The sequence below is a fragment of the Camelus ferus genome, chromosome 13 (genome assembly GCF_009834535.1).
Source record: "Camelus ferus isolate YT-003-E chromosome 13, BCGSAC_Cfer_1.0, whole genome shotgun sequence".
NCBI lineage: Eukaryota > Metazoa > Chordata > Mammalia > Artiodactyla > Camelidae > Camelus > Camelus ferus.
Window position 1 is genome coordinate 28378802 of NC_045708.1, and position 21491 is coordinate 28400292.

General features: G+C 36.6%; 1 protein-coding gene and 1 pseudogene across 3 annotated transcripts in view; one reads left to right on the forward strand and one right to left on the reverse strand.

The window, feature by feature from the left end:
• Positions 1–21491, reverse strand: part of TRIT1 (tRNA isopentenyltransferase 1) — a 37176-nt gene that overhangs the window by 7134 nt on the left and 8551 nt on the right. For 2 of the 3 annotated variants that reach the window (XM_032493921.1, XM_006188034.3), the window contains exons 2-5: positions 9795–9935; positions 5740–5838; positions 4872–5017; positions 1657–1799 (exon numbers count right to left, since the gene is read on the reverse strand). In XM_032493921.1, coding sequence (XP_032349812.1) covers positions 1657–1799; positions 4872–5017; positions 5740–5838; positions 9795–9935 — 529 coding nt within the window. The remainder of the gene's footprint in view (positions 1–1656; positions 1800–4871; positions 5018–5739; positions 5839–9794; positions 9936–21491) is intronic. The other variant, XM_014562053.2, reaches the window with a different exon arrangement.
• LOC116667948 lies at positions 3094–3248 on the forward strand (annotated as a pseudogene).

Here is a 21491-nt window from a genome sequence, read left to right on the forward strand (position 1 = left end):
ATACATGATGCATGCACAGGCTGCCACAAAGAAGAGAATTTGTTCAAACAGAAGAAAGGGTTCCGAGTTCAAAGACTATATAGTAAAACTCATATTATATTTAGTCACACTTAAAACTCTTCAATTTCAATAAAAACCACCAGAATGAAGCAAGTCTTCTCCTTATATAAAGAGAAAGCACACAATTACAGCTATTAGGAAGAACAAATATTTTATTCTTGTATGGAATGTATATCCATCGTTTATTGTAGAGGCAGTAAACCCCCTGATTTACCCTTACTTTTTTCCATTATATTTGTTACTCCAACTTTATTTCATATTTAGGAACTCTCAGATGACACATTAAATAGGAAGGAGAAACTTTAAACCAAAACCATCCTGGGTATAATCTGAACTACTGAGCCAGGCAAAGGAGCAAAGAGTGGGAATAATCATTCTGATGTGGTGGTCAAACACAGCCATATTATGAATCAGATACCACTATTTAATGCTGAATTGTAATACACATTTTTATTTATAAAATTTTCATTATTAAATTTAACATTATCTTTTTCTATAAACTTAAAACCGAGATTAATTTAACAAATTTCCACCATTTCAATTATGTAATTCTATATCTCCGCCATTGCTACTTCTCGGTCTACAATGATAGTAACCTTTTTTCTTATCTTCCTAAAAAGTTTGCATTTAGGACTATGTGTCAGGCACATTCTGAGCACTTTGTATGTATTATTAACTCACCTAATCCTCAATGAAACTAAAATTATGTATTATTATTATTATCATCTCCATTTTATAGAAGAGAAAATTGGGACACAGAAAGGTAAACCAACTTGCTTTAAAATTCACACAGCCAGAGATGATGCAGCAGGAATTTGAATCCAGATAGTTTGGTTCAGAGACATGCTCTCAATAACTAAATTATACTGCCTGTTTCCATAATAATCTTATCTTTCTAGACCTATCTCATAAGTCACCTTTACAAACTGGTCCTGACTCCCTCCAGGGAATGCGCATCATCCCTTCTCTTTGGCCCAACTGCAATTTCTAGCCCAGCATTTATCACAACGTAGTATCTACCTCATTATTTGTTGCCCCGGTGGACTGGGAGCTCCTTAAGGGCAGGTACAGTGTCATATTCATCTCTGAAATCCAAGTACTATGTAGAATACTTAACACTTCATTGAATGTTTACGATGTTTGTTGGATAAAAAAGTTACTACTATCACAGGGCATTAGCAGAAAATAAACCAAAAAAACCTATCAGGCTAGTTAGCTATCATTCCCACTTCTCAGGTCTACTGCTTCTAGAATAATCAGTGATCCAGGCTTTAGCCAATCCAGGGAGTCAGACCTCCTTCCACAAGAGCCTTCCCTTCTCTTTCTCTTTGGATCTTCCATGGATGGCAGTCTCTTTCCCATCCCATCTTATCTCATCCTTGGTATCTTATACTAATGCCAGGGCTACCCTTCCCCACTTTCCAGACAGATACCTAGGAGAATGGCACTATGCCTAAGTCAACAAATAATAGCAATGATAATAAAATTGTTTAGTGCTTATTATGAGCCACTCATGGTTCTAAGCATTTTATATACAGTAATGTATGACTACAAGCTCTATCTCAGATGGACTCTAGGACATCAGAGGGCTTTTACCTGTCTGTTCAGCATGAAGCCAGAGGATGCATGGGTTAGGGAACTTCAGAGGGCCTCCAAGGGGACCACCACCTTCCTCTGCATGTTGACGATGAAGAAATTCACTGTGAGAGATTCCTGTTTCTTCAAACACCTGCAAGCTCCTAAGTCATTTGAAAAGGGAAGGTGGGCACACCCATAAAAACTATTAGGAAATATTAATTCTTAAGTGAAACAGGAGAGAAGCTATTTATTGTAGAATGCCTCATTGTCATTTTCACTGGGTAAGCCCCTGAACACATGAAGGTCTAGGGTTACTGCAATCCTAAAGTTTCTTAGGACTCAGAAAAGGGTCCTAAGGAAAACTTTAGGTAAAGTAAGAAATAAAACTATTTTTCAAAACATACATAAAATTTTCTGGAATTAGTTACACAGGTTCAGAAACAACAGGTTTCTTCAACACAAATAGGACACGTTCACTTTTAGGTAAGCAGTAAAAAGCTTGTCTGGGACACTTTGTTATAAGCCAACAAGTCTAGTCTTGCTGGAATGCCTTTCCCACAGTACAGAAGTATGTTGTACATCCAGCTCATCAACTTCCTTTTTAAATACATCTAAAATTAATGAAGAATGCTCTGACTAATTCAGTACTCCGCTAGCACAAAGATCACTGAAGAAACATACTTATTCTTAAGCCACCATCTACTCTGTCGGTATCTATTATGTTATGCAGCACTAGGTAATTTAACTCCTAAGTCTATACTCAACCACTCTGGATGATTGCAGCTTATCAGCTTGAAAGTGATCTTTCCCTTCCTGATCCAACTACTTCCTGAAACCCTAACACAAGAGTTAGAGACCCTTGTCTTTCCATATCACTGGTCACTCAAAGAGGACCTGTAAGGGAAAAATGTAGTAATAGGTATCTTACTTATCTGGAGGTTATAATACAGCCTCAAACCAAAAGAAAGATGAAAAAAAGTCCTCCAATCTTCTTTAAGATACTCTAGAGCTCTTGCTTAGAACATACTGCTCTTACTAAAACACAATTCTCAACTCACTAGTTAAAAAGTAGCAAAATGAGGAGAAATGATCTGATTTAAAAAAAAAAAAAGTGGATAATAATGACAAAGCTCTAGAATTATACCATAAATATAAAAATGAATGTTCATCATAGTGTCCCTGAGTTTTCAAAAAATTTTGGAAGATTTCTATTAAAATGTTTAAAATAAAATATTGAGATACTGGAAGGTATAAACTTCACTTTTAATCTAGAATATGAATTTTCAACAAAATATGGCCTTCAAGGGGGTAAAAAAACCTTAGCTATTACAATGATATGTGGCCCTCCAAGAAGCAATCATACCCTCCAAAATCCCATTCCTCAGTATTAATATTTCACGAGGGCCTCGCTTCTCTTCTCTGCCATCCTATGTGTTGTTGAATTTACTCCTCACCATGTCTTCTCATAAGATTTTCAAGATCAAGTGATTCCTGGCCAAGAAACAAAAGCAGAATCGTCCCATTCCCCAACAGATGTGAACAAAAACTGGTAATAAAATCAGTACAACTCCAAGAGAAGGCATTGGAGAAGAACCAAGCTGGGTCTATAAGGAGTCGCCCATATGAGGTGGCACACATATTTATGCTGTGTCAAGAGCACTTGCATCTTACCATATCACTCTGAAAACATTACTACTATCTGAACAGCTGGATGTGTTTAACTGCGAAAATGATGATTTTTCTCTCCGTATCAGTGTTTCTGCACTAGTGCTTTGGCTCAGTAATAAATATGTGAGACATTCCGACGGGGAAAAAAAAACTTCATGGGGGAGGGAGGGAAGCACAATTAGGAAACAAATTTCTAAAAAGGTATGGGGGGTGGATAATAAAAAAGGATTAAGAAACACTGACCTAGAACATTCATTTGAGTGGAATACTTCATAACCCCTGTCCTTCATTAGATCTTCTACTCTGCCAGATATGGTATCACTCCCAACACTAAAGAAAAGTACACCTAAGTGGTGACTGTTTTGTAATGTATAGAAATATCAAATCACTACGTTGTGCACTAGGAATCAAGACAGTGTTGCAGGCCAATTACACTTCAAAAACAAACAAACAAACAAACTCACAGAAAAAGAGATCAGATGTGTGGGCTACCAGAGGCTAGGGATGGGGGAAGGGAGAACTGAATGAAGGTAGTCAAAAGTACAAACTTCCAGTTGTAAGATAAACAAGTACTAGGTATGTCATGTACAACATGATAAATATCATGAACACTCCTGTATGTTATATATGAAAGTTAAGAGTGAGGTCTGAGAGTTCTCATCACAAGGAAAACAATTTTTTTTCTTTTTCTTTTATTTTGTATCTATAAAAGTACACTGAACTTATTGTGGTAATAATTTAAGGATGCATGTAAGGAAAATCATTATGCTGTACACCTTAAACTTACACAGTGGTGTATGTCAATTATACCTCAATAAAACTGGAAAAGAAAAAATACATAAAATGACTGATAAAATGAAGATAGATGCAGTCAGAAGTGAAAAGAATATGGGGCCAATGAAGATGCCTATTTATGGAGGAAAAGAAAGAAAAGTATACCTAATACTTGCAATGAGGCTGCAATTTTAAAACAACCTAAGAGAAAAAGTAAAAAACAAAAAACAAAAAACAAAAACAAAAACAAAAAACACCCACACACAAAAGTGAAAAAAAAGCACAAGAAAAAAAATTTTTTTTAATAAAACAACCTAAGAAAACATGGTTCATGAACTCATCAGGTCATCTCTCTCTTCCTTTCAAGAAAGTCTCCATGTGTAAAGGTGAGATGATCTATGAGACAGTTTATAAAATCTGCCTCCCACTGGCCAAGCTGCTGGGGCAGAACTCAGCATTGCACAATCAATTATGAAACCTAAATCACAATGCCAACTAACTGCATGCCAGAAAAAGTGTATATAAAAATGTTATACAAGCAAAGATCAAACAGAAAATGAAGCAAAATTACATAGGCCCTAGGGAAAAACTGTATTGTATTACGCATTTTAAATGTAACAACAAAGTAAGGTGCAACTATTTACTAAGGGAGCTGGACTGAGGAGCTTCCTAACTAGAACACATCAATCTCCACTAACCGCTTTTATCAAACCTTCTCCTGGGCATAGTGAAGAAGTGACTGCCCTCTAACTGTAAAGGGGCCTGGGGTCAGTGGGCCCCAGCCTTCTCACCTGGCCACTTTGCGCTTGTCATGTGGGTGCAGCTTGGCAGCCATTTCTGGGTCCACCTGGCTTAGGCGTTTGTGTAGTGCATGACCATCCTCCTTTTCAAGCTCTACTTTCCGGTCAATCACTTTCGCAGTGCCCATCCCCTGGGGCTATTAAATGAAGGTTTAGAGGTAAATTTAATCCAACAATTCCACAAATACTGAGGCAATGAATGTGCCAAGCACTTTGCTACGTGTTAGGAATACAGAATCGAGATGAATGAGAAGGTCTTGCCATACAGGGAGAGACAGATCATAAACAGAAAATTCCAATACACCATGGTAGTGCTGTGAGGCCACAGCATAGAGGAATAGGACTTACTGCCTATGATGGTTCTCAGGTACCCTGTTTCCTTGTCAGAAGTACAAATAGGTACCATGGCTAACACACCTACATTAACATATCTAGTCTAGTCTTCTCAACAAGTGTGACCAAAGAGTGGACCAGAATTACCAGCACATTATAGTTTGCAAAGTCCCACCCTATGCAATAGCATCTCTGTAAGAAAGGTTAGTATCACACATCTCCCTGATATGCAGATTGCTACAGCCAGGAAATGCTGAATCAGACTAATGTACTGTTCACTTACATGGGGATGATAATTAATTCACAGAGGAGCGCTTTTCCCACACACAGTCCCAGCCTTTAGGCTAGCCTGGAGGAGCACACATCACATATGGAGGTGGTACTTGCTTCAGAATATTAAGTAGGAAAATTACTACAGTTGCTGACTATAAGAAATAGGCAAGAGTCAACCTTTCTCCCACTAAAATCAGCTGGCAAGAAAGGAAGAATCCACTTCCTCAGTGAATTACAAGTGAACTAAACATACCTTTGCACTGATGAGAACTTTCCAGAGCAGAGACTCAATGTAATAATTGGTTCCTCCCACAACAATAGGAATTTTATCTCGGGCAAATATATCTTCAATGTGAAAATTAAGAAAGACATCACAATATTTAACATCAAGAAGAAAACCTTGACTCACTTGGAAGTAGGGTATAAGTAAGAAACCACATTCATTTGTTTAGACAGCAGAGGAGAAAGGGCAGAAACCAAGATGAATTGATATTAGTCTTCACTGTTTCTCATGAGTTCTCAAGAATCATTTCCTATTGTTTCTGGAGGGACTTGCATAAACCAGAGACAGATACATGATGGTATTTCCTTCCAGTTCTAGAACTTCCTAGGCCTTGATGCTAAAATTCTAAGCTTGCTTAGTATTCCAAATCAGCTTAACAAGCACAAGCCTAAGGACTCTCACAGAACCAAGTGTCAGCTGCTCAGGAAGCCACCAAGGTGTTCATTGTGCAACTTTGCCTTCCAAGGCAAATTACAAGCTGGCTTCTCTAAGCCGTGGTTGGTAGACTCAGTCAGTCCACCATTCTGTGGTAGAAGTGCACACTGCAGCCACTTGAGACTCTACCAGATAAACTGAGAAGCACAGCCTGTGAAGGTAGGTTTCAATTACAAGCTCCAACACTTGGGCAAGTTACTCAACCTGTCTGAGCTTCAGTTTTCTCACCTGTAAAATCCTCATGAGGTCTTATGAGCATTACATGTGACAATGCAAATGAAACCCCTAAGACAACACCTGAAATATCTTTCTCAACTGAGTAAGCACTCAACTTACTTTAGTCACTATTGTTTTTATATCCCTGCTACTTTCAATTCTTCTCTTTAGAATCTCTGCTGAATAGATATCTGTTTTAAGAGCTTTGCTTCTGAGGATAACTGATAAAGACCGTTTACACACTTCTTCCCCTTGCTGCCAGTCTGTGAGCACAAACAGATGACCTCTTTTCTATCAGAAGCCCTCTGTAAGAGGCTGGGGTAGGGTAGTGAGAAAGATGTTATCAATCGAGGATCATAAAGAAGAAATTTGTCTATTTGTTTTTTAAAAAGAAAAACAAATTTATTATTTCCTCCCTTGAACACACTGATCTTCACATCATCCAAATCTGGGCGACAGTTGTGTTCTTCAGGAGCATCTGATCCACAGTGGGTGATCAACATGCTAAGTATAAGGATCAAACAATTACACAGTAATTGTAATAAAACTTCAAATATATGACTAAGAAAGGGAATCAAAAGGGAAAGGGAATGGTTAAGATAACAGAAGGGGAGAGATGGAAAAGAGGGGGGGAGATGGGATAGGAGATATTTGGTGGGAAAAGGTTTAAATTGTTTGCCCAAGCCATGAAACAACTGTGACTCTAGGCAAAACCCTTCTCTCTGGGCCTCAGTATCTAGTACTTTCACCTGTCAAATCAAGCACGTTGATCGAGTACTAAAGGTACTTTGAGTTTTGAAATTCTGATTCTAGGTTCTTATTGAAATTCACAAATCTCCAATCCTATAAGTGATCTGATTAAGTCATCACCTGTTGTTGTTGCCCTTTGAAAATTTTAATTAGATTTCCATTTTCCATCAGTTCTTTCTAAACAACCAAACTGTCTTATGGCAACAATGTACATTTGGGTGATATGTTTTAATTTGCAAAGGGCTTTCATATACATTATTTCATCTGGTAGAACCACCCTGTAAAGCAGGTAGGGCAATAATTATTATCTGCATTTTAATCTCTGCCCATTTGATAGGCAAAAAAAATTATCTCATTATTTTGATTTGCATGGCCCTGATTAACAGCAAGGATAAACACTTTTTCATATTTATTATCATTTACATTTCTTCCCTTGTGAATTACTACTCATGCTCTTTAAGCATGTTTTGTATTGATTCAAAAGAGTTCTTCATATATTAAGTATAAACCATTTGCCTTTCCGATGTTACAAGTATCTTTCCCCTGGGGTTAGAGTCTAGTTTTTAATTTTGTTTCTAGTGCTGTTTCCTTCTATTTTTAATTATAAAATATTCAATACATACAAAAGAATATATGTAATATATACAAATTATGGAGCCTATTAATAAAATAAACACTCATGAACCCAATGTGAGAAAGGAAATATTATCAATTCCTTTGAAGCTTCCTGTGTATTAATTCCTATCCCAGCCCTTAATTCTCCTCTCCCTGAGAGAACCGCTGTCCTGAATTGTTTTGGGTATTTTGTTTTTCATCATTCCTTTGCTTTTCTTTACATTATTACTGATTTATATATAACCCTAAACAATATATTGGTTTTACTTGCTTCTTAACTTTTATAATAAATATGTATGTATCTTTCTATAATTTCCAGCATTTTATGTTGTTTCTGAGATTCTTCCACATTGATTGATGCATATAGCTACAATTTATTCATTTTCACTGCTGAAAAGTACTTAACATATATAAACAAAGCACATTTTATACATTCTTTTTTTGGGGGGTGGTAATTAGGTTTACTTGTTTAATTCTTTTTATAATGGAGGTACTGGGGATTGAACCCAGGACCTCATGCATGCTAAGCAGTGCTCTACCACTTGAGCTATGCCCTCCCCCTAAACATTCTTCTGTAAGTAGGAATTGGGTGTTTATGTATTTTTGCTGTTAAGAGCAATGCTGCTGTTATAAATGAGATCTACCACCTATCTCCTGGTGTACTTGTGGCAAGGTCTTTCCAGGGCAGAGTCCTAGGAGTTCTAGCTGAAATACTTTCTTGTCAATACAAATTCTTAATTCTTACAAATCTAAATCCAGTTACTTTCCTTTTAAAAAAAAAAAAAAGACTATTATGGGCAAAGGTGGTGCTAATGACTGCACAATAGTGTGAATGTATGTAATACCACTAAATTGTATGCTTAAAAATGGTTAAGATGGTAAACTTTCTGTGTATTTTAATCCAATTAAAAAAATTGAATTAAAAAAATCCTTAAAAAAAGACCGTATCTACAAAGTCCTTCCCTACTCTAAAATCACATAACTACTCAATTATGTTATCCCACTTGTGTTAAAGTCTCATTAATATATATATATTTATTTATTTATTTTATTTTTGCAGGGGGGAAGATTTACTTATTTACTTACTTTTTCAGTGGAAATACTGGGGATTGAACCTAGGACCTTGTGCATGCTAAGCATGTGCTCTACCATTTGAGTTACACCCTCCCCACTCCCAAAATATATACATTTAACTCTGAAATATATGTCATATATAATAAGAACCTGATTTTTTTCCAAAATAATTAACTGCCTCAGGAGTAATTATTAACTATTGCATTATTTCTCCATTATTTTGAAATGCCACCTTGATCATAAGCTAAATATTTATATCCATTTGAATTTGTATCTGAATTTTCTATTGTGTGCCACAAATTTGTCTAGTATAAGTTCCATGCTATTATAATTATTATAAGTTTCTGGTATGTTTTAATATGTAGCAGCCCAGATATTAAAGTATGAGGGCAGACCCCCACAGATTATTTTTTTCAAAATTTTCTTGGGTTAACCCAGAACTATTTTTTTCTAACCCCTCTGAAAGTCTAACTATAACTCCCATATATTTATAAATTAATTTCTTATCCCCAATTAAAGGTGGGAAACTAAAACTCAGTGAGGTAAATAATAAAATTCATATGATCAAAAGAGGCAATTCTAAGACTAGGGCACAGATTTTCTGGTTCCTAAATCAGTGTTCTCTCCACTAAAACAGCGCTTCTCAATTTTAATATGCATATGAATCACCCAGGACTCTTGTTAAATGCAGATTCTGATTCAGTAGATCTAGAATGAGGCCTAAATTTAGCATTCCTACAAGCTCCCAAGGGATGCTGATGCTGCAGTCTGAGGTCAAGACTTTGAGTAGCAACAGCACTATCTGTCAATTATATAGTTCTGATGAGTTCTTGTGGATGCATCTACTTAGAAGAAATTGTCACCAGAAAGAAAACTTTTTTGGCTTGGGCTGCTTTGCAGCCACCAAGCCTAGCTGCTGTCTTTCTCAAGGATATCAGAGCAGTTGCCTTGTTCCTGAAGTCCACCACTGTATAATTTGTCACAAGAGGATCCACAAAGCTGATCATGTGGTGCTGGCACATTTTCTGCTCTTGGGCAGAAACCTTGTTGGTGATGATGTCTAGGCCTTCATAAACCTAGGGGAAAGAAAACTAGCATGAGAAAGTCATCCACCCCTATACAATGCACACTTGATGGGTAGAAATGGTAATCTGTTCCTCCCTACAGCCAAACACTTGACTGAACCAAAGCACCAGAGTAAATGTGTTAGAACCAGAGCACAGCCAGAGCCACACAATCCAAAGCAAAGGAAGAAGAAAATAGAGCACTGGCTGTTCATAGCAGCACTATATACAATAGCCAAGACATGGAAGCAACCTAAATGTCCATCAACAGATGACTGGATAAAGAAGTTGTGGTATGTTTATAAGATGGATTATTATTCAGCCATTAAAAAGAATAAAATAATGCCATTTGCAGCAACATGGATGGACCTAGAGACTGTCATTCTAAGTGAAGTAAGCCAGAAAGAGAAAAATACCATGATATCACTCATATGTGGAATCTTAAAAAAAAGAAAGAAAAGAAAAAGAAAAAAGAGGATGCTATGAACTCATCTACAAAACAGAAATAAACTCGAAGGCACAGTAAACAATCTAATGGTCCCTGTGGAAAGGGGGTGTGAAGGGATAAATTTGAGAGTTTGAGATTTACAAATGTTAGCCACTATATATAAAAATAGATTTAAAAAACAAGTTTCTTCTGTATAGCACAGGGAACTATATTCAATATCTTGTAATAACTTTTAATAAAAAAGAATATGAAAACAAACATATGTATGTATATGCATGACTAGGACATTGTGCTGTGCACCAGAAATTGACACATTGTAACTGACTATACTTCAGTTAAAAAAAAAAGAAAGAAAATAGAACATTGGATTTCTTAGTTAACAGTTGCTATCAACTCAGACTTAAAGATAAAAAGTGTATGTAAATCAGTACCTAACAAGAATTAATTCTGCAAGATTAACTGGAGGTTCTTTGGCCTAAACTTCAAGTATTTAAAAAATGGGCAGATTGCTTTATTTATTCTTCTTATCACAAATATCCAGAAAGGTAACATTTTTGCATCGCTCATAGTTCTACTCCAAATGTTTAGATATTTCTTGGATTTAAATAGCTCTGACAGGTTTTTAGAATTTGTATAAGATTGGCTCCATTTGTGGAGAAGCGGCCTATCTACAAATATATATGTGTATACAACACACACATACACACTTTGAAGTCAGAACCCCTAATACCGCTGAACTCTAGTGGAAACATTATACCAAATTACTGTTTCAGGGGGTCAGCACATACAGCCTAAATACTCAAAGGCAATGTCCTGTCTGTAAGCTCTTGATCTGCCAATTCAACTAAAAAGTTCAAGTGTACTTTTTCTAAATGCAAGGTCTCAGATGGAGAACAGATCTGAAAACACTAGTTTGAAAATAGGGATGAATGCTTTGAGATTAAATGTTTTCTCTGTAATCACTGATTCTACAGGCAGCACTGAATGAACAAATAATAAGTTCCATAGAGCCCACAAAGATGTTAAAAGCATTTTTTATCTCACATTTCCCTTTACTTATATGGGTGTCAAATAAGTATAGGACAGTATAATGGTTGGGAGGAAGGTCCCTGGCGCCAGGCTGCCCCAGATCAATTCCTAACCCTGCCACTTACTAGTTATTTGTACTTGGAGTAGTCAGTTACTAACTTTTCTGTGCCTTAACACCTCATCAGTAAAATGAAGATAATAATAATATCTATCTCATAAGGTTGCTGTATAGATTAAATGAGTTAATACATGTAAAGCACTTAGGTTTTTTGTGGCATACTATAAATACTGTATAAGGGACATTATATTACTACCTATATTACTACCATCAATACTATCACAACAACACAAGGGGAATGGGAAATAATTTTAGTGTTTTTTATCACTCTGAAGCCTCTGTGCTACAGAGGTTATTTACCCAACAAGGATATAAGCTATCTTTAAGCCAAAAGAAAATTGTTAATTGGTAAAACAGCACACAGAAAAAGTATAAATCAAGCCAAGGGGAAAGAACCACTTCTGCTTTTAACTCATTTATATGTGCCTGACAACAGAACTGCATTCTTACACCTGAATACTGATGGAATCTTATTAAATCACAGGGAGCCTGGGGGGGAGGGTGTATATATATATATATCTCAAGTGGTAGAGCTCATGCTTTGCTGCACAAGGTCCTGGGTTCAATCCCCAGTATCTCTTCTAAAAATAAATAAACCTAATTACTGCCCCCCTCCAGCCAAAATAAAATAATTAAATAATATAATAATAAATAAATAAAAATATTTTTTAAAAATCACAGGGTATCCTTTTCTTTGTATTTTGAACAACACTTCCTTCAAACATTATAAAGTACAGCAGGGTATACTGTATACTGGGGTCTCCTGTGCAAATTAAGAAAACTAAAGGAGGAAAAAAGAATTAATAACTGTATGTTCCTCTCCTTTTCCCACAGCCTTTAGCTGGCTCTGTTGTAGCTTACATTTCAAATGACTCAATATTAAAGAACTTACACAGCAACAACTTGATTTTGCCAATAGAGGAGTTCTGACCTCTATAAGTGGATTCTCATTTTTAACACTGAGATTAATGTTAAGAAAATGCATAGCTGCAAATGTATAATTACCACTCACCACCTCCAAAAAAGGATGTAAACATCTCTACTAGCACATTCTATCAGCTATGTAGACAAATTTGTAGATTTTCATCCTGTTCTGCCTTTACGTGTATTTTCCAGAGCCCCTTAAAACGGCAATATTTAACAGACAAATGCATAAACATAATCAAACAGAAGGTAACCCCAGAACTAGGCTCACCGTATTTACTAAAGGAAGTGGACTATTCTACTGTTTATGGTATATATACAAATGCCAATGAATATCAGGAAGAGTATTAATAGTTTAAGCAAAGCAGAGTTCTTGTTCAAAGTTAAACTAAAAATCGTAACTACATCTTCGTTAGCAATGTAAATTGTCATCTTTGAGTGACTTGTTAACCCTTTGTTTCCTATACCATCAGATTAATAGAAACTGGGCATAAAGATATGGGTGATATTAACTAGATATCAGACGATTAAAAATGGTTAATTTTTAGATATAATATGGTTATGTTAAAAAAAAAGAACCCTCAACTTTGAGGTATACAGTGTACTGAAGTACATGATAAATGAAAGTAGGGAACAGTGTATAGCTTAGTAGCAGACTGTGTGCATAACGTGCACAAGGTCCTGGGTTCAATCCCAGTGCCTTCATTAAAAAATTAAATAATTAAATAAATAAGCAAACAAACCTAATTTCCTACCCCCCTCACCAAAAAAAGAAAGTATATATCTTTTTTAAAAAAAGAAATTGGAGCCGCAGAGAGAAAGGACTGGTGATTGCCAGAAGTGGAGGTGTAGCGCGGACAAAATGGGAAAAGGGAGTCAAAAGGTACAAGTGTCCAGTTATAAGATAAGTCACAAGAACGTAATGTTTATCATGCTGACTACAGTTAATAATACTGTAATGCATATTTGAAAGCTGTTCATCCAAAGAGAAAAATTAACTATGAATGATGATGGATGTTAACTAGACTTATCATGGTGATCACCTCACAATATATACAAATGTCAAATCATTATGTTTTATGCCTGACACTATATAATGTATGCCAATTGTTTATACCTCAATTTTTAAAAATTACAGAGCTGACTCAAGGTTGTGTCTGTGATGTTCACTCTTTTCCATTATAATATGACTTATTTTCACAGTTAGATATGTTGTTACAGTTGTGCTTAGAAGTGACTGTGCAACTTGTGATCACAGTAACAATGCATTTTAAAATTTTACCCATGAATAAATTGTTAACAAGCAAGGATAGATGAAAGGCATATGTAAAGTATATCTATATCTGCATGGCACAAGAGCAAGAATGATGCTGAGAACATATTTGTTACCAATGACACAAGAGTTACAGATCACTGAATCAAAGACACAGCAAAGATGCAAGTAAAATTTGCAAAACATTATTTATATTAATAACGTTTGTTTGCTTTTTTAATAGAAAAAAGGTTAAATATTGTAAATCAACTATACTTTGATTTAAAAACTAATTAAGTTTATGATGACTGGGGTCTGCCTTCCAGTAATAGGGGAGGAAGGTCAAAGTATAATTGGAACAACAATGGCCAAGTGTTCATAATTATTGGGGCTAGGTGATAGACACATAGCCGTTTGACTACTATTTACCCTATTTAATGTTAGAAAATTTCCAGAACAAAAAGACTCTTTAAAAAAAAAAGAGTCTTTAAAAAATTTTGGACGTACTTCACACCCATTAGGATGACTACTATATAAAAAGAACAGAAAATAACAAATGTTGGTAAAAATGTAGAGAAATTGGAATCCCTGTGCACTGTTGGTGGGAATGTAAAATGATGCAGCTACTGAAAACAGTATGGCAGTTCCTCAAAAAATGAAAAGTAGAATTACCATATGATTCAGCAGTTCCACTTCTGGGTATGTACCCAAGAGAACTGAAAGCTGGGAGTTGAACAGATACTTATACAGTCATGTTTATAGCAGCATTATTCACAATAGCCAAAAGGTGAAAGCAGCCCAACTATCCATCACAGATACATGGATAAACAAATTGTGTGATCTATACATACAATGGAGTATTATTCAGCCTTAAAAAGAAAGGAAATTCTAATACTTGCCATAACATGGATGAACCCTGAAGACATGCTAAGTGAAATAAGCCAGTCACAAAAGGTCTAAAATTGTATGATTCCACTTATATGACACACATAGAGTAGCCAAATTTCAAGACAGAGAGTAGAATGGTGGTTGCCAGGGGTTAAGGCAGAGAGGAATGGGAAGTTAGTGTTTAACAGGAACAGAATTTCAGTATGGGAAGATGAAAAAGTCCTGGAGATGGAGAGAAATAGTGGTTGCAGAACAATATGAAAGTGCTTAATGTCAATGAAATGGTTAAATGGTAAGTTTTATGGTATGTATATTTTTCCACAATAATTAAAAAAAGACTTAATGATAGATTTTGGGTACAATAAGAAACTAATGAATATTAGCAATGAAATAAAAATTTCAAAAATTTGTTCAATTTTTCAATTCTTTTGGATATATATCCAGAAGTAGAATTGCAGAATCACATGACATTTTTCAAAATTACTGAAAATTATTTCAAAATAATATTACATTTCTAGAACTGAGTTGTGGTTACACAGGTATTTTCACTTTTTTTCCCATTTTTTGATAACTTACTGAATTGTACAGTTATGAATTACGTGTTTTACAGTGTAAATTATTTATCAATTAAAATCATACTGATCAGCCAAAAAGCAAAACACAGCAACATTTTACACATTTGCACTAAGGATAAATAACTAAATAAACCTAGAAAACAATCAGTTTTGTAAATGTCACATTTGGTCCATAAAAGCATTCATATTATAAATGCCACAATCAGGCTCATAATTTTATTACCTGCCTAGAAAATATCATTCCACCAGAATAGGGTAGGTTTATAGTTGACTGCCCTATATTTTGCCTATTTTCCAACTTTAATTCTAGTTTCAGTGTGACTCTACCTATAGAAAGGTCAGCTCTGGGTGCTAGAAGAGCTAAATGGATTTGTGTTATCTTTGAAAGGCAGCATGTCACTCTGTTCCATTTCCCATTCTCCCAGAGGACACCTATGAGCCGTGTACACAGAAATGACTGGATAAAATGCCTCTCTGCACAAATCAGATTTCGACAATACTAAGGGACCTCTGGCCTCTTTGTGAGGCTTGATAACTGAAATACTCTGAGAAACTGCAGGTTTAACCTACTTAGCCAATTATCATCAAAACTGACTTATCTCAGCAAACATCTACTGAGAGTCTACTATGTGCCAGGTACTCTGCAAAATGTTAGGCATGCATGGACTAAGAAAGGGTCACTGTCCTCAAGGAGTCCAAGCTAACTAGAAACACAGATACAGATAACTGTACTATCAGGAGAAAAGTGATATAAAAATTTTATAAGAGAAATATTAAAAATTAACTATATAATCTTCTCTAAATATCATGATTATTAAATCAATGTTCTAGATAATTAACTGGGTACTAGATATTATGTTCTAAATATTTATTTCTAGCCTGAAAATTTTTTGAGAAAAAAGGCCACAAAAAAAGGCTGAAATAACCCAAACTCTCCAAACCAATAGAGCTGAAGTGCCCAGAGGAACTAATGCAGGTGAGGGAAATCTACAACAGAGACCTAGAGGAAAACCAGTAGAGAGTTGTGGTTACAAACAGCAAGTGAATTAATTCAAAGGAGACATTTGGCAACATTCAGAAACATTTTTGGTTGTCACAACTCAGGGGTGGAGGTGCTATTGCTACCTAGTAGGTAGAGGTCAGGGATGCTGCTAAACATCCTAAGATACACAAAAACTTCTGCCCCTACTACAAAGAATCATCCAGCCCCCAAGTGTCAACAGTCCCAAATTTCTTTGGATAAGGATCCAAAGAACTTTTAACCTTGGAAAAACACCTCAAAATATTTAAGCATACAACCAAAGTCCCACTCATTAAGCTCCAACCCTTTGGGGCTGTCATGCTGTAGGGTAGCCCTAATGAGTACGCTACTCAGCAGTGGCACTGGGCAGATCCTGGAACTCAGAGTTGGGGCTGGCTATGATGCACTAACACAGGGGTCTACAAGCAAAGGGTAAAACTGCTCTCCCCCTCAGTATAGTTCCATCCCCTCAAGTTATCTTCCCCCTTTTGACTTCATTTACTTCTCAATCCAAATTAGATCCTGAAGTCCCTCCATCACTTTCTTGTCTTGAAAACCACAATCTTGGATTACGAATCAATATAACTATCCATCCACCTTCTCTACTGGCTCCTCCCCCACTCCACTGCTCCATGGATATCTCATTCACTGAGATCACCAAGGAATCCTGACTGCCAAATATAACACTATTCTACTAAGCTCTCAAAACATGTAATGGAAGATGCAACAATCTGATACTCCTGAGCTCCCCTTCATAAATCATTCTCCTTTGGGGCTTCAAATGGCACCATCTTCTCTAGGTTTTCTTCCTATCTCAGTAGACCTTCCTCAGTTTCCTTTACTGAGGCCAGCCAGTGACCTACTAGTGATGTCTCATGGGAAGAATACTGAGAAATGGCAGTCTTTATGGCATCTACTTACCACTTCTGATCTATAAATTCTCTCTGTGTGACCCCCCCGACGCCTTCTAAAGCCATTTTTTGTTCTGATAACTCCCAAAATTCGTAACTCCCAAAATCCATATCTGCAGTCTAGTCCTCTCTAACTTATTTAACTGCCTAGTTGATATCTCCGTCATCAATGAGAGACATATAACATAATGAAGTGGTTAACAGTAAGGACTCCAGAGTCAGATTGCCAGGATTTAAATCCTGGCTTCACAACTTACTAGCTATGTAACTCTAGGCAAGATATTTAACCTCTCTGTGCCTCAAATTTCTTACCTATAAAGTAAAAATGATCTTAAATTTAACCTCAAAAGGAGGATTATGAGAATTAAATAGTCAATGCATGCAAAGCATATGAAATAGGCCTGCTCTATGGGAAGAAGTCAGTAAATGTTAGGGAGCTGTATCATCATCACCCCAAACAGGCACTTACCTGAAATGCTATGTCCAAAACTGACCTCCTTATCTTCCCACCCACACTTGAGAGAACCACCTAGATAATCAAACCAAAAACCTAGAAGTGATCCTAGTATCTCTGCCTGACTATCTGTCTGTCTCTCTCCCCTCTCATTTCCAATCTATTTCAACTTCTATCCATACTAGTTCCTTAAATTATCTCAATGCTTACCACCATAACATTTCCTACTGCCATTACATCAATTGAAGGTTTCATGATTTCTCAACTGGACTGTTCCATCAGCTTCCTCAGTGGTCTTCCTTCCTTTAGGGTATAACCCCTCCAATTTATGTCACACTGCAGGCAGTGATCTTTCTAAAACGAAAATCTGGTCTCATCCAGCCCCAAACTCTTTAGTATTACCTCTCATGAAAGCCTGCCTTGAGGTCTCTTCCCAATCCTCCCCAATCCATGCTTGTCCTCAAAGCTCCCACATTACCCTGCATTTATCTCTATCACAGAACTTGCTGTAAATGTGAAATGTTTTGATCTTCCCCACTAGACTACAAGTTCTACAAGAGCAGAAACTGTGCATTTTATCTCTAGTCCCAGCATCTAGCACAGGTGTCTAATACACAGAATACACTCAATGAATACTCTGTGCTGGAGGTACAGAGTGTTAGACGCTATGCTAAGAGTTTCACACCCTATGAAGTTATGTTGCCTCATTTTACCAGTGAGGAAATAGAAATGCAGGCACATTAGGTAACCAGCCAGAAGTCATACAGCTAGTTATTGGCAGAGACAAACTGAATCCATGTCTTCTGACTTCACGGTCAGTGTTCTTTCCCCACTACATTTCAAATCTTTACTTTGTTCAAATCAGCTTTGTGACCTGGGAAAGTCAGTTTTCACTCTCGTAAACTCAAGATCCTCACATCTAACATTCCTTCTAGATTTAACAGTCCAAGCTTCAGGGAGTTTTGGAGTGGGGTTGGGGGTGAAGGAAAAAATCATTTTTTATTTTTGCCAGAAAGTTGCTTTTCCTTTTTGATTAAAGGAATTTGAATTGGTTATTCAACTGAAGAGATGTTGAAGAGTAGAGAAAAAGTCAGCCTCTTGGTTAATTTTTTTCTCAATAAAAGGATGAATCTTAAAAATGTGGACTTTACTAGGTTAAAAAGAATGAAATAGCTGCAGGAACATCATGGCAGGCAACTACTTCTTTTAGCTTTGTTTAGCAGAGATTCAACTGTAGACATGCTGAATGAATTAGATGCCCAGAAAGCAGGAGAATCTGTACTCGACCTGCTGAGTCAATAAGAGGGGTGATTTGGAATTTATAGTGCAAATCATGGTTTTTATTTTCCTATGGCTCTCTCTCTTTAAAGGAAAAGGGACTAAAATCACACAAGGCCATGCTTATCAAATTAAGAAGTGCCTACATAATACGTATGTGATGTATTCTAGAGCATCAATCTTACTCAGTGGCAAAAAGAATTTGAAACATTTTTACATCTAAATAAATACAGACAGATTAGGGCAGAGAATGCAAAATAAGCACATACTTTTAAGTTAAAACAAGAGAAACTTTGCAATGCAGAGCCTTTGCAATAGCTACTTAGAAGTACACCTGCAAACACTGGTGTAGCAAGGATATAAGGAAATTCAGAAATCACCTATCCAGCCTGAAATTTTATACTTGAGAATACTGAGGCTCCGAGAGCTCCTCTGGCCATATAATTGATGGTAGTGGAAGCAAGACTAAAGCCTAGATGCTCTGCCTACAATACAATCCAAGCTGTTTCTGCTGCCTCTTATCAGTAGAATTTTTATCCCCATTTGACTCTGGTCTGTTTGCTTGATTGTTGAAGTAACGAATTCCTACTGAGGTGAAATTTAATTCCAGAAGCTGAGAGACTGCTACCATACACTGAACCCCTTTCAAGCTTGTCAAGAATAAGTATGACAGAAAGCTAGAAATACACACACAGACAATGCCATGTGACTATAATGCTGAGACAGAAACAAAAGGGCTCGTTTAAGAGAAAAAATAAAGTTTCTATTCTGTGGCCATCTTTAAAGTCCGAAGATTGGCCCACTTTTGATGGTTTCAGTGATATTTTCTCTTAGGACAGATATGACAGCATGTAACAGCTGAGGGGCTCCATATTTGGAGGTGTACGTCTAAGTTAGGGAGAGGAATATAGCTTATGCTATGTTGAAGCCAGAAGGTCTGGGTTCAAATCTGACTCTGCTACCAGCTATAGCCTTCATCCGGCAGGTTATTTCAGTATCTGGTTTCTGTCTGCCTCTGTAAAACAGGGATAGATAATAGCAGCACCCACACTCTTCGCTGGGCTATTCTGAGGACTAGAGGTAATATATGTAAAATGTTTGAAACTGTGCCAGGCAGATGGTAAGCAGTACACAAGTACTTGATATTATCTGTATTTAATTGCTGGTGGTTAAGTAAGATTTTCCTTGGCTCTCTGAGGTGATATCCCTGACTAGGGTTTGAAAAAAGAGAACCACAAAATACCAGAGCTGAAAGGAGCTTTATACACTGAGACAGACAGGCACTGCATGGCCCACAAAGCCTAAAATACTTACTATCAGGAACTTCACAGAAAAAAAGTCTGCCAATTCCCAATCAAATCCAATCAGTTTCTCCTTCTCAATATATTCAAAGAGGAAACTGAAGGCCAGAGAGGGGCAGTAACTTTTCCAAGGTTATATATACAGTGTGTTAGTGGCAAAGATGCGTCTAAAACTCAATTTTTCCCAGTAAATAAGACTGCCTACCAGGCTAAATAATTGGGCTAAATAAAGACCTTAAAGACTGACTATAAATTAGGAGAGAATTCTGGCACCTGAAAAGTTACACAAATCATCTAATTCGACTCAATATTTACTGAATACTAAGCGTAGGCATCAGTATTTCTAAATGCTCTCCAATTGATTCCAGTGTGCATCTGGGGGGGTGAGAACCACTCTTAAAAGTATTTTGCCAGGCAGCAAGATAAAAAAAGAGAGAGAGAGAGCGAGAGAGAGGGAGGGAGAGAACGAACAAGGAAAATGACTGGGTAGTTAACCAAAGGTGTTCAGACCTAAGTATGCCTGGACAATGCAGGATTCCATGTTTAATCTGCATTATCTTCACACATGTGTGGAAGACTCCAAGAGAACAGAAACAGGCAGAGTGAAGGCAAGGAGGCCCTGGATTTGTCCTCACTTACAATAGAGAATCGGGGGAGGGTATAGTTCAGTGGTAGAACACATGTCTAGCATGCACAAGGTCCTGGGTTCAATCTCCAGTACCAACAGAAAAAGAAGAAGAATGTAGATTGTAACAAATGAATTCAACTGTATTATAAATGTATGACATAACCTCATTGAAGAGGGGGAAGAGCTGACCTAAGTAACTTTACAAAACAATGTTATGATTGGATATCATGCAGCTAAAATGAACAAAAATTACTGTACACAAACATTATACTCCAGTTGGTAAATATATTTCCCACAGAATTAACTATCTAAACTACTTTATATTTCCCACAGAATTAACTATCTAAACTACTTTACAGGTTGTACAAATAAATAAAGAACTTAGACAAGGAGACTCAGATTTCTCACTCTGAGAGAAAAAAGTTACAAACAAGCAAGATGGGAAAACTAGAATAAACCCTGTGGTGGGGTAGAGTCAGAGATATCAGTATAAATTCATATTTATTTTAATATATACACAAATACAGAACACAGATACTTGTATATACGTTTCCTAGCTCTTTCTACTGAAGGGGCTAGAAACAATGATATCCCAGTAGCAACAAGCATACCTAGTACTCATACCTTGGTTTCTAAATACCATTTACCAATAAAAGGAATCATGGCTCCTTGGAGAAATGGCTGATTCCAAGGACTGGAGCAGGTCAAATTTAAGTAGAAAGCATCCTGTAATGCCAAAAA